At 32.8% G+C, this 13,143-nt stretch overlaps 1 protein-coding gene across 1 annotated transcript; it reads left to right on the forward strand.

The window, feature by feature from the left end:
- The first annotated feature begins 8,492 nt into the window (after window positions 1-8,492).
- LOC130138430 (U-box domain-containing protein 24-like) lies at window positions 8,493-12,887 on the forward strand. The gene is made up of 2 exons (XM_056312535.1): window positions 8,493-8,622; window positions 11,963-12,887. Exon 2 carries the CDS (start codon window positions 11,990-11,992, stop codon window positions 12,638-12,640), a length of 651 nt encoding a protein of 216 aa, XP_056168510.1. The 5' UTR covers window positions 8,493-8,622; window positions 11,963-11,989; the 3' UTR covers window positions 12,641-12,887.
- The last annotated feature ends 256 nt before the right edge of the window (window positions 12,888-13,143 follow it).

Consider the following 13,143-nt stretch of genomic DNA (forward strand, 5'->3'; position numbering starts at 1 on the left):
ACCGATTTGACGGTATATTATAGGATTGGTATGAGTCGTGATGTAATATTTTTTGAGAAATTTAAAGTTGAAAGTAAACTTAGATCAAAGAATAATACAAGCTCCAATATATGGGGGCAAACGTCGCGATCCTATCACTAATCATCAGTCGATCATGATTTGAATTATATCCAAGTGGTGCGTATATTCAACTTGACTTTTGCATACCTCAGAACTTCCTGAGTCTACTAGGAGCGTCCAGCTAGCCATTTTGATTTTTCTGAATTTGAAGAACGAGCACAAATCCAATTCAAGATCTATCGACTTTGCAAGGAACCACATTACATAATCAAATCTGGATGCGCGTCCGATGAACCTGTTTTATTTGGCATTGTTTGAGTACATTCATCTACTCATGTATGGTTGTCTATTTAAAGTAGATATACTCCGGCAATTTAAATAGGTGGTTGTTGTTGTATTTGTTCTAGAGTTGAATCGATTCACTTTGATTCTACATTCTAGACCCTCTGCTTCGGACATAAGCTCGTTTCTAACTTACTGGGGTTGCTTTTAGGGTCTCCTATGAAAAAAAAGGGGACCCATCTCGTGTGCGAAATTGATTGGTTATAGACATTTATTTGTACTTTATTTTTGTTGCGGGCAATTTGCGGATTTCAAAAGTTAATTTACGAGCTGTAAAATAATCTCTGCATTCACAAATATTTATCAACGTAAAGGTAATTTAATAACGCAGAAACTAATTTTACGTGCACCAAAAAAAAAACAATTTAAAAGTTTGTATCCATGATGCAATAATTTATATTATTACGATGAGACTTTATTAGCTATTTACTAAGAATAATTATAATTAAAAATATCAAGGATTAACGCTCGCTTAATTTGCTGTAAGGTAAGTTACGGTAAGAATGCTTTACGAATCGAATCAAATAAAATCGTTTCGACCAAAAAAAAAAAGAAAATCAAATAAAATCGCTCAAATCCGCCACATTGATTACTGTGGAGGTGGCCGTTGCCAAATTTACCGTTTCGACCTCGCACGCGTAATCCACTTTCCTATTTGGTGAGGGGCAAATCTGGAACAACAGGCAAAGTCAGGCTTTGTACCCGTTACAAACCCCTCCTCTCCTCACACACGTTCACATCATGTACTCTTCTTCTTCTTCTTCGTCTGTGTTTTCTTTCTTCGTTCTCTCTCTCGACGGAGCCACATTCGGCTCAATCGGAGAGGGCGGAGCCGCGTCTGGCTCCGCCGTGATGCGGCCGATCATCGGTGATGGGACGCCCCCGCCTCGGGGCCACAGAGAGAGAGAAAGAGAGAGAGGGGCTCGGCGACTGGGTCGCGCTTGGTGGCTGCGAACGCGAGGCTGAGCAACGGCGCGCGGGCGGCGGATTCGAGGGCTTGCTGGAGTTCGAGGCGAGTGACCCGCAAATTTAAGTTCTATCCCGCAAATATCTCCTATTCCTGACCTATTTGCACAACGTAGGCTGCTAATGTTTGATTTCTCTTGGCTTTCTTGGGTTAGCAAAATTTAAGGACAAAGTTATAATGGGGTCTAGTGATGTGTAGAAGGATCCATAAGTCCATTGATGGTGTTTAGATTGGAGAGCCGCAAGCTAGGTCTCCATGTGATGATCTGGAAAATGGTTTTTGATGGCTGACTGATAAGATTGATTGTAGAGAGATCACTGAAAATAGAGTGAAGCATGGTGGACAAGGATGGTTTTGCTTGATATCCGGTGGAAATCTGTTGACCAACTATTATGCCATTAGAAAGCCCTAGTATGCTCTCCGGGTCTCCATGTGGTGATCTGCAAAATGGTTTTTGATGGCTGATCGATAAGATTGATTATAGAGAGATCACTGAAAATTGAGTATGACACAACTGATGGTGAGTGAAGGATGGTGGACAAGGATGGGTCTTGATTGTTTTCTGGTTGAAATGTGCTGCTGACCAACTATTATAACTACGGAAAGCCCTAGTATGCTCTCTACTTCTGCGATTTGTATGTTGTGAATTGACATATTCTCCTCATTTGTTTAAATTTGCTTTTAAAGAGCGACATGCCTATTATGCTAGATTATATCAAAAGTTTCTCGAATCTATATCTCAATTGATTAGTTTACAAATATCTCATTTTTGCCCAAAAAAAGTTACTCTTTTTCAAAAGTTCTTTGTTGAAATAAACTTCATAAAATCTATCTATGTTTTAAAGAATTGTGATACTTTTGTAACCGGATTTACAGTTTCTCGTCAAAGTCATTTCAAATGTTGCAAACTATGGCAATTTTCTTCCATACTTTGATTTGTACAAGACCTATTGTTTTCAAACAACATTGGGAGTTTAAACTTGCTTTTATAGAACGTCATGCAAATTATTTTAGATTCTATCACAAGCTTTTCGAATCTATTTCTCCATATCTTTATGAGCAGAAAGCTTGCTAGTATCTCTTTTTTACCAAAAATCTTGAACTTTTGTTTTGTCCTTTTGTATGTTTATATCTCATTTTAAAAAGTTTTTTCTTAAAGAGATTCCCTAATATCTCTCTGTTTAAAAAATTGTGACAGTTTGGTTTCGTCCTTTCTAAATATTAACTTCTTGATTTTTCTGTTATTGAGTACCCGGATTTAAAGTTTTTCTTTCAAAGTCGTTTCCAAATGTTGCAAATTTGGGCAATTTTGTGCAAGACCTACTATTTTTCAAATAACCTTGGAAGTTTAAATTGGCTTTTAAAGAACATCATGCAAATTATATTACGTTCTATCACAAGTTTTTCTAATCTATTTCTCATTAGCTTTTTGACCAGAAGGTTTGCAAGCATCTCCTTTTTTTCCAAAAAACCTAAAATTTTGTTTTTTCCTTTTGTATACTTATCACTCTGTTTTAATAGATCTTTATTAAAGAGATTTCCTAATATTCCTCTCAGTTTTAAAGAATTCTGAGACTTTTTTTTTTCTCCTTTTCTAATATTAAAGTTTTCTGTCAAAGAGTAACCGGATTTAAAAGTTTTCTACTATTGTAAGGCTTTTGTTTTGTCCTTTCTAAATATTAACTTCTTGATTTAAGTTTCCTTATAAAATTGTTTTGAATGTTGGAATTCATGGCAATTTTATTACTTACTCCGTTTCGTACAAGACCTAGTATATTTCCAACAATCTTTGAAAGTACGTCATGCAAATTATTTTAGATTCTATCACAAGCTTTTTACAAAAAAAGTTCTTAATAGTTTTATGAGCAGAAGGTTTGCAAGTATCTCTTTTTTTCCAAAAAACTTTTGTTTTTTCCTTATGTATACTTATCTTTCCGTTTAATAAGCTCTTTGTTAAATTGATTACCTAATATCTCTTCGTTTGTAAGAATTGGGAGACTATGGTTTTTGTCCTTTCTAAATATTAACTTCTTAATTTTAAGTTTTCTATCAAAAAGCAACCAGAATTATAGTTTTCTTTCAAAATCGTCTCTAAATGTTGGAAAAGATGGCAATTTTCTTCCTTACATTGTCTTGTACAAGACCTATTATTTTCAAACAACATTGGAAATTTTAATTTACTTTTAAAGAATGCCGTGTAAATTATTTTAGATTCTATCACAAGTTTTTCCAATCGATTTCTTAATAATCTTTATCAGTAGTAAGTTTGCAAATATCTCCTTTTGCCAAAACAAAGTAAACTTTTGTTTTATCCTTTTGTATTTTTAAAAGTTCTTTGTTAGAGAGATTTCCTAATATCTCTTTGTTTGAAAGAATTGCGAGACTTGTACTTTGATTTTACTAAATATTAGCTTCTTGATCTTATATTTTCCTGTCTTCCAAGTAACAGGATTTAAAGTTTTTTTTATCAAAATCTTTCCATTGCAAATCTTGGCTTTTTGTTCTTCCTTACTCTGTTTTGTACAAGACCTACTATTTCTTAAGCAACATAGGGAGTTTAAATTTGCTTTTAAAGAACATCATGCAATTATTGTAGATTCTACAAGAAGTTTTTCTAATCTATTTCTCAATAGCTTTATTGATAGAACGTTTGCAAGTATGTCTTATTTCCAAAAAACTTGAACTTTTTTCTTGTCCGTATGCATACTTATATCTGTGTTTTAAAGATCTTTGTTGAAGTGATTTCCTAGTAACTTTATGAGACTTTTGTTTTCTCCAGGTTCTTTTTTTTTTTTTTGGTCGGATATGTTTTGTCCAGTTTAAATATTGACTTCTTGATTTTCAAGTAACCGGATTTAATATTTTTATTCAAAGTAGTTTCCAAATGTTGCAAATCTTGGTATTTTTCCTCTTTACTCTGTTTTGTACTAGACCTACCATTTTTCAAACAACATTGGGAATTCAAATTTGCTATTAAGGAACGTCACGCAAAATATTTTACATTTGGTCACAAGTTTTTAAATCTATATTTCAATGGGTTTTTGAGCAGAAAGTTTGCCAATATCTCTTTTTTTTTTCCCAAAAATACTTTAAACTTTTTTTCTCTTTTTGGATACCTTTATCTCTGTTTTAAAAGTTCTTTGTTAAATAGATTTCTTAATTTCTCTATCTGTTTTAAAGAATTGTGAGACTTTGAGTTAATATGTTTTAGTCCTTTCTAAAATATTAGCTTCTAGATTTCAATTTTTTTGTCTTTGAGTAACTGGATATGAAGTTTTTTTCCAAAGTTGTATCCAAATGATGCAAATTTTGGCAATTTTATGCCTTACTCTGTTTTGTACCCACAAGACCTACTATTTTTTAGGCAACATTGGGAGTTTAAGTTTGCTTTTAAAGAACATCATGCAAATTATTTTTTATTCTCTCAAAAGTTTTTCTATCTATTTTTCAATAGGTTTTATGAGCAGAAAGTTTGCCAATGTCTCTTTATTTTTGCCAAAAAAATGTAAACTTTTGGTTTATTCCTTTTGTTTTCTTTTAAGGTCTTTGTTAAAGAGATTTCCTAATCCATCTCTGTTTTAAAGAACTGAGACTTTTATTTTGTCGTTTCTAAATATTAAATTCTTGATTTTAAGTTTTCTGTCTTCAAGTAATAGGATTTAAAGTTTTTCCAACTGTTGCAAATCTTGGGCATTTTTTCTGCTTACTCTGTTTTATATGGGACCTACTATGTTACAAACTACATTGGGACTTTAAATTTGCTTTTAAAGAATTTCATGCAAATTTTGTTAGGTTCTGTCACAAGTTTTTTCAATGTATTTTTCAATAGGTTTATGAGCAGAAGGTTTGCTGCAATCTAATTGTTTTACCAAAAATCTTAAACTTTTGTTTTCTCCTCTTGTGTAATTATCTCTCTGTTTTAAAAGTTCTTTGTCAAACAGTTTTCCCGATATCTGTCTCTTTTTTGAAAGAATTTTGAGACTTTTGTGTTGTCCTTTCTAAATATTAACTTCTTGATTTTAAATTCTTTTACCGGATTTAAAGTTTTTTTTCAAAATTGTTTTAGATGTGGAAATGATGGTAATTTTCTTCCTTACTCTGTTTTGTACGAGACTTACTATTTCCAAACAACATTGGGAGTTTAAATTTGCTGAACAGTTTTCCCAATATCTGTCTCTTTTTTGAAAGACTTTTGAGACTTGCTTTTAAAGAACGTCATGTTAATAAATTTAGATACTATCACAAGCTTTTCCAATCGATTTCTCAATAGCTTCATGAGTAGTAAGTATGCAGATCTCTCTGTTTTTGCCAAAAGAACGTACACTATTGTTTCATCCTTTTGTATTTTTAAAAGTTTTTTGTTAAACTGATTTCCTAAAATATCTCTCTATTTTAAAGAAATTGTGAGACGTTTATTTGTTTTTTTTTATAAATATTAACTTATTGATTTTAAGTTTCCTGTCTTCAAGTAACCAGATATAAAATATTTTTTTAGATGTCGTTCCAAATGTTGCAAATATTGGCATTTTCTTCCTTGCTTTGTTTTGTGCAAGACCTGCTATTTTCAAACAACATTGGGAATTTGAAATTGCTTTTCAAGAAAGTCATACAATTTTTATTTTAGATTGTATTAGGAATTTTCTAATCTTTTCCTAACAGCTTCATGAGCAGAAGGTTTGCATGTATTTCTTTTTGGCCAAAAAAACTTAAAAATTTTATTTCTCCTTTTGTATACTTATCTCTCTGTTTTAAAAGTTCTTTGTTAAACAGATTATCTAATCACTCTGTTTTAAAAATTGTCAGACTTTTGTTTTGTCCTTTCTATATATTAACTTCTTGATTTTGAGTTTCCTGCCTTTGAGTGACTGGATTGAATGTTTTCATTAATGTAGTTTCCACATCTTGCAGATTATGGCAAATATCTCATTTTTGCCAAAAAACTATTTCTCAGTAGCTCTATGAGCAAGTATGTTTGCAAATATCTTTTTTTTGCCAAAAAACATGAACTTTTGTTTTCTAGTTTTGTTTACTTATCTCTGTTTTAAAAGTTCTCTGTTAAGAGATCTCCTATTATCTCTCTGTTTCAAAGAATTTAACCATTGTGAGTTTAAATTTGCTTTCAAAGCACGTCATGCATATTATTTTAGATTCTATTACAAGTTTTTCAATCTATTTCTCATTAGGTTTATGTGCAGGAAGTTTTCAAATATCATTTTCTGCAAAATAAGTTATACTTTGGTTTTCTCCTTTTCCATTTTTAAAAGTTCTTTGTTAGAGAGATTTGTAACATGTCTGTCTGTTTTAAAGAGTTGTGAAACTTCTTAATTTTCAGTTTTCTGTCAAAGAGTAACTGGATTGCAATTTTCTATATATTACCAAGACCTGTTATTTTGAAACAAAATTTGGAGTTTAAATTTGATTGTAAAGAACATAATGCGAATTATGTTAGATTATATCACAAGTTTGTTGAATCTATTTCTCAGTTGCTTTACGAACCAAAAGATTTCAAATATCTCATAGCGATGGTAGTTAATATAAGTAAGATGATCTACTTGAGTGTTGAGAAAGCATTGTCAACAAGGTTCCGAATTGGCATTTGACAATGTCACATTTCTCTCACTCATTATTTTATAGATGATCAAGTGGTTTTGTGGGCTAACTAATGGAGGAGAATGTCTGGATGGGGATGGAGCATTAGATGGTTAATTTGGGGAAGAGGAAGTTGATGCTGCGGGAATTGGTGAACACGGGGTCTGTCTATTGCTGACCTATTTGCACAACCTAGGCTGCTAATCTTTGACTTATCTTGGCTTTCTTGGGTTAGCAAAATTAAAGTACAAAGTGATAACGTGGTCTAGTGATGTGTAGAAGGACTTATATGTCCATTGATGGTGTTTAGATTGGAGAGCCCCAAACAAGGTCTCCATGTGGTGATCTTGAAAATGGTTTTTTGATGGCTGACTGATAAGATTGATTATAGAGAGATCACTGAAAATAGAGCGAAAGATGGGTGGCAAGGATGGTTTTGATTGATATCTGGTGGAAATCTGTTGACCAACTATTATACCTTTAAAAAGCCCTAGTATGCTCTCGAGGTCTCCATGTGGTGATCTTAAAAATGGTTTTTGATGGCTGATTGATAAGATTGATTATGGAGAGATAACTGAAAATAGAGTATGACACAACTGGTGGTAGGTGAAGGATGGTGGACAAGGATGGGTTTTGATTGATATCTAGTGGAAATATGCTGCTGACTAACTATTATAGCATTAGAAAGCCCTAGTATGCTCTCTACTTCTGCGATTTGTATGTTGCGATTTGTAGTTGTGAATTGACATATTCTACTTATTTGTTTCTCCCCTTATTATTGTTTTTCTTGCTTGACCTTGCTTTTAAAGGACAAAGTGATGATGTGGTCTAGTGACGTGTAGAAGGATTTATATGTCCATTGATGGTATTTAGATTGGAGAGCCACAAACATGGTCTCCATGTGGTGATCTGGAAAATGTTTTTCAGTGGCTGACAGATAAGATTGATTATAGAGAGATCACTAAAAATAGATATGCAAGATGGTGGACAAGGATGGCTTTGACTGATATCTGGTGGAAATCTGTTGACCAACTATTATACCGTTAGAAAGCTCTAGTATGCTCTCGAGGTCTCCATGTGGTGATCCGGAAAATGGTTTTTGATGGCTGATTGATAAGATTGATTATGGAGAGATAACTGAAAATACAGTATGAAACAACTGGTGGTGGGTGAAGGATGGTGGACAAGGATGGATTTTGATTGACATCTGGCAGAAATGTGCTGCTGACTAACCATTATAACATTAGAAAGTCCTAGTATGCTCTCTACTTCTGCGATTTGTATGTTGTGAAATGACATATTCGACTCATTTGTTTCTCCCCTTATTATTGGTTTTCTTGCTTGACCTTGCTTTGTCTTAATGAATATATAAATTATTTCGAGAGGTATGTCAAGAAGGAAATTCTTTGAAATTTTGTCTTCGTTTTAAGATCATCTTGTGATTACCCACTCCAGTCATTTTTCTTATCACGTTTGCCGGGTCTTTGTATAAATAAGAGATTCAGCAGCTATATTGATCTTGTTAGTTGATTGCAGGATGATTTGTACAATTTTTGGTGATGACTTGAGGTCAACAGCGGAATGGTTTTTCGAGTTTGGGGCGATTATTGGTTGGAGGTTGACGTCAAAGCGATTTGTGTAATTTTGGCAAAGTTTCATTTGTGGTGAGTAGATGCTATAATATTAAAATGCTTATCTATGGAATGGTCCCTATAATTTTGGGATGCCTATTGATTGAAATGCCACTTTGGTCGAAAAGAGCTGTGTGATGACAAATCTTTTAAAAAAGCAAAGAGAAAATAGGAAATATCTTTAACAAAGAGCTTTTAAAACAAAGAGATAAGTATACAAAAGGAGAAAAAAATAAGTTCGTAGTTTTTTGGCAAAAAAAGAGATACTAGCAAACTTTTTTCTCATAAACCCATTGAAATATAGATTGGAAAAACTTGTGCCAGAATCTAAAATATTTTGCATGACATTCCTTAATAACAAATTTAAATTCCCAATGTTGTTTGAAAAGTAGTCGGTCTAGTACAAAACAGAGTAAAGAGGAAAATAACCAAGATTTGCAACATTTGGAAACAAATCACAAAGTTAAAATTTAAAGAGGTTGAAATATAGATTGGAAAAACTTGTGCCAGAATCTAAAATATTTTGCATGACATTCCTTAATAACAAATTTAAATTCCCAATGTTGTTTGAAAAGTAGTCGGTCTAGTACAAAACAGAGTAAAGAGGAAAATAACCAAGATTTGCAACATTTGGAAACAAATCACAAAGTTAAAATTTAAAGAGGCCAAAACAAATCTGACCAAGAAAAAAAACAGGACAAAAGAAAAGTTTCACAATTCTTTCAAACAGAGAGAGATATTAGCAAATCACTTCAACAAAGAACTTTTAAACCACATAAATAAGTATACATTAGGAGAAGACAAAAGTTCAAGTTTTTTTGGAGATGAGAGATACTTGCAAACATTCTATCCATAAGCTATTGAGAAATAGATCGGAAAAACTTGTGATAAAATCTAAAAGAATTTGCATGATGTTCTTTTAAAGCAAATTTAAACTTCCAATGTTGTTCAAGAAATAGTATGTCTGGTGCAAAACAGAGTAAGGAAGAAAAAAGGCAAGATTCGCAACATTTAGAAAGACTAAATAAAAGAACTTTAAATCCCGTTACTTGAAGACAGAACTTTAAATCAAGAAGTTTATATGTAGAAAAAACAAAATAAAAGTCTCACATTCTTTAAAATAGAGAAACGTATTAGGAAATTTCTTTAACAAAGAACTTTCAAAACAAAGAAATAAGTATACAAAAGAAGAAAATAAAGGTTTCAGTTTTTTGACAAAAAAGAGATACGGGCAAACTTTTTGCCCATAAAGTTATGGAGAAATAGATTGAAAAAGCTTGTGATAGAATCTAAAATAATTTGCATGACGTTCTTTAAAAGCAAATTTAAACTCCCGCTGTTTGGAAACAATAGGTCTCGTACAAATCAAAGTAAGGAAGAAAATTCCCATTATTTGCAACAGTTGAAACAACTTTCACGAGAAACTTTGAATCCGGTTACTCTTTGACAGAAAACTTAGTTAGAAAGGTCAAAACAAAAGAATCACAACTATTTAAAACTTAGATAGATTTTACGAAGCCTATTTTAACAAAGAACTTTAAAAAAAGAGAAAATATTCAAAAGGAGAAAACAAAGTTAACTTTTGGCAAAAACGACATATTTGAAAACTAAGCAATTGAGAAATAGATTAGAGAAACTTCTCTTATAATCTAATAACACAATATGCATGTTTCTCTTTAAAAGGTCAAAACAAAAGTATCACAACTATTTAGAACATAGATAGAATTTAGAAAGTCTATTTTTTTAACAAAGAACTTTAAAAAAGAGAAAATATTCAAAAGGAGAAAACAAAGTTAACTCTTTTTTTTGGGCAAAAACAACATATTTGAAAACTAAGCAATTGAGAAATAGATTCGAGAAACTTTTCTTATAATCTAACATAATATGCGTGTTTCTCTTTAAAAGCAAATTTAAACTCCATAAGCTGCTTCCAAATAATAGGTCTCTTACAAAACAGATTAAGGAAAAAAATTGCCATCATTTACAACATTTAGAAACCACTTTGATGGAAAACTTTAAATCTGGTTGCACTTTAACAGAAAACTTAAAATCAAGAAGATTAACTTCTTTAAAACAAAACAAGAGTCTCACAATTCTTTACAATAGAGAGAGATTTTTACGAAAAATCAGAACTTCCAATAAAAAAGGGATATATTCAAAAGGAGATTACAAGAGTTTTAACTTATTTGGCAAAAAAGAGATGTGAAAACTTGCTGCTCATAATGCTATTAAGAGAGAGATTCCTGCTTGACGTTCTTTAAAAGAAAAATGGTATAAAAAGACAAATACTGAGTCACGTATAAATCAGATTAAGGAAAAAATTCCATCAGAAGCAGCATTTGGAAAAGCAAAATGGTAAAGAAAAGCACTGATGGAAGTTGGCATAAAAAGACATACTAAATCAGGTATAAATCAGAGTAAGGAAATCAGATGCAGCATTTAGAAAAGCAAAAATGGTAAAGAAAAGCTCCGGTGCAAGATAAGCAATAGTGAATCATCATATGAAAAGGTACTTTCCCAAAAAACACTTCATATATTTCATTAAGATGTTCATGTTACAAAAGATCACCAAACAGGTTGAAAAGCCAAAAAACTCTGGCAAACGAATCAAGTTACTCTACAACAAAGAACTTTCTAAGCAAGAGATTGATATTCAAAGTACAAAACAAAAATCTTGAACTTTTTCTTCTGAAAAAATATTGGAGATTTGATCTTATATTCGTATCTATGGAAAATGTACAAATGCTTAAAAACAGAAAAGAAGCAAACCAGTCAAAGTGAAAATGGCAGAGGAAAATTATGTTAAAAATCCAAGAAACCACATTTAACATATGGTGTCATACAAGAAAAAACTTAATGTATTTGTCTGACATTCCCCGATGTCAATTAAAAGATTTGCAATTTTCACTTGGCATTTGGCTGACTCATTTTATAAATTGACAGACTTGTGTTCAGTAAAAGATCTCTTGCAAGTTAAAAGAAAATTTCACTATCGAAATATGTCAAACATAAATTCAAAACACTAACCCAAAATGATAATAATCGTTCAAATCACGCAAAATGATAATAATCATTCTATAATCAACACACCTCCAAAATTTTTTATCAAAATCACTTGCTCTGGAAGTCGTTTGGTTCTATATTTGTTTTTATTTAACTTACCCCTCTTAAATGAATATTCATTCTCAAAGTTGCCACTCATCATCCTCAATAATCATGCAAAATCGCATGAATCAATTTCTAGGTTCCTTGCCAAAATAAGCAAAAAATTTGAACGGAACCAAAGTATTTTCGAATATCCACTAATATAACATTACATAAAGTTCTTAAAACCACGGAAGGAAGTCGTCTTATATCCTTTCACTTTTTCTAGATTGTGAAAGTATTGAGATCAGGAACCATGGAAGCAAAAGAGAATGCCCTTAGCGCACTCTTCAGGTTCACAGACCCCGCAAATGTGGAGTCACAGCGTATTGTGGTCGAGCAAGGAGTTTATCCTCTACTAGTAAACTTTCTCCGGGTCGGTTCTGTGACGGCCAAGGCAAGAGCAGCAGCTCTCATCGGTAATCTATCAATGAGCACTCCAAGGCTCGTTATGGCCACTAAACCTAGCTTTTGTTGGTGTTTCAGTGCACGTGTGCATCTATGCCCAGCCCATGGCAGCAAATGTAGTGTTGCCTCTACGTTCTGTCTCCTGGAGGCCAATGCTTTGCCTGATTTAGATGAACTCTTGAGGATACAGGTTCATGCAACAGCATATGACGCAATTCAGGCACCTTCAATGCTGGTGAGGGAAGGATCTCCCAACAGAGGTGCGAGCACTCTGCACAAAGCCAATGCAATCAAGCCCCTCTTGGAGATCTTCACATGGAGAATGGATTCACTCAAGGAAGAGGCTTTGGGATTCTTGGAGAAGATTTTCCACTCAAAGGATATAGTGGAACACTATGGATCAACGGCTAAATTGCTTCTCGTTGGCATGACTGGCCGGAACATTCATGATGAAAGTCATATTGGTAGGAGGGCTGCCCGTGTTTTGTCGCTTTTGTAACAATATGCAAAATCGTTAAACATCTATCATTCCAGGAATATATGGATAGCCATCATCTTAAGGTCTGGAAAAAGTCTGCTGCAATTTATGATGAGTTATCTATGTATTTGCCAAGATTTTCCATGTCCCAAGTACTCAAGGTACACAGATGGCCCCTTTAACTTGTCTATAATTATGTAAATGACAAATTTCGTAGTTAAGTGAGGATTAAGTATATCAGATTATTATCAGCGTGACATGTTGCAAAGTTCTTTACTCTCCTAAAGACGGGATTACCACTTCTTAAGACTTAGCAAACATTGTGACCACTGAAATTTTTTGCCAATATATAAGGGAAGCTTGCCGACTTTGGAATTGTACAATCACTGTGAAGTTCAAAATTTCTTTGCATCATTAGGGGAACCAGAACTTCCCTCTTTTTCAATATCACGGTTTCATTAGTAAGTGTTCATCTGTAGGTAATGTTCCTAAAACAATATTGCATCATGAGCTTCTATTAGTAG

This window comes from Syzygium oleosum, unplaced genomic scaffold (genome assembly GCF_021117445.2).
Source record: "Syzygium oleosum isolate NSW1041296 unplaced genomic scaffold, Sole_v2.1 Sole_v2.06, whole genome shotgun sequence".
Taxonomy (NCBI): Eukaryota; Viridiplantae; Streptophyta; class Magnoliopsida; order Myrtales; family Myrtaceae; genus Syzygium; species Syzygium oleosum.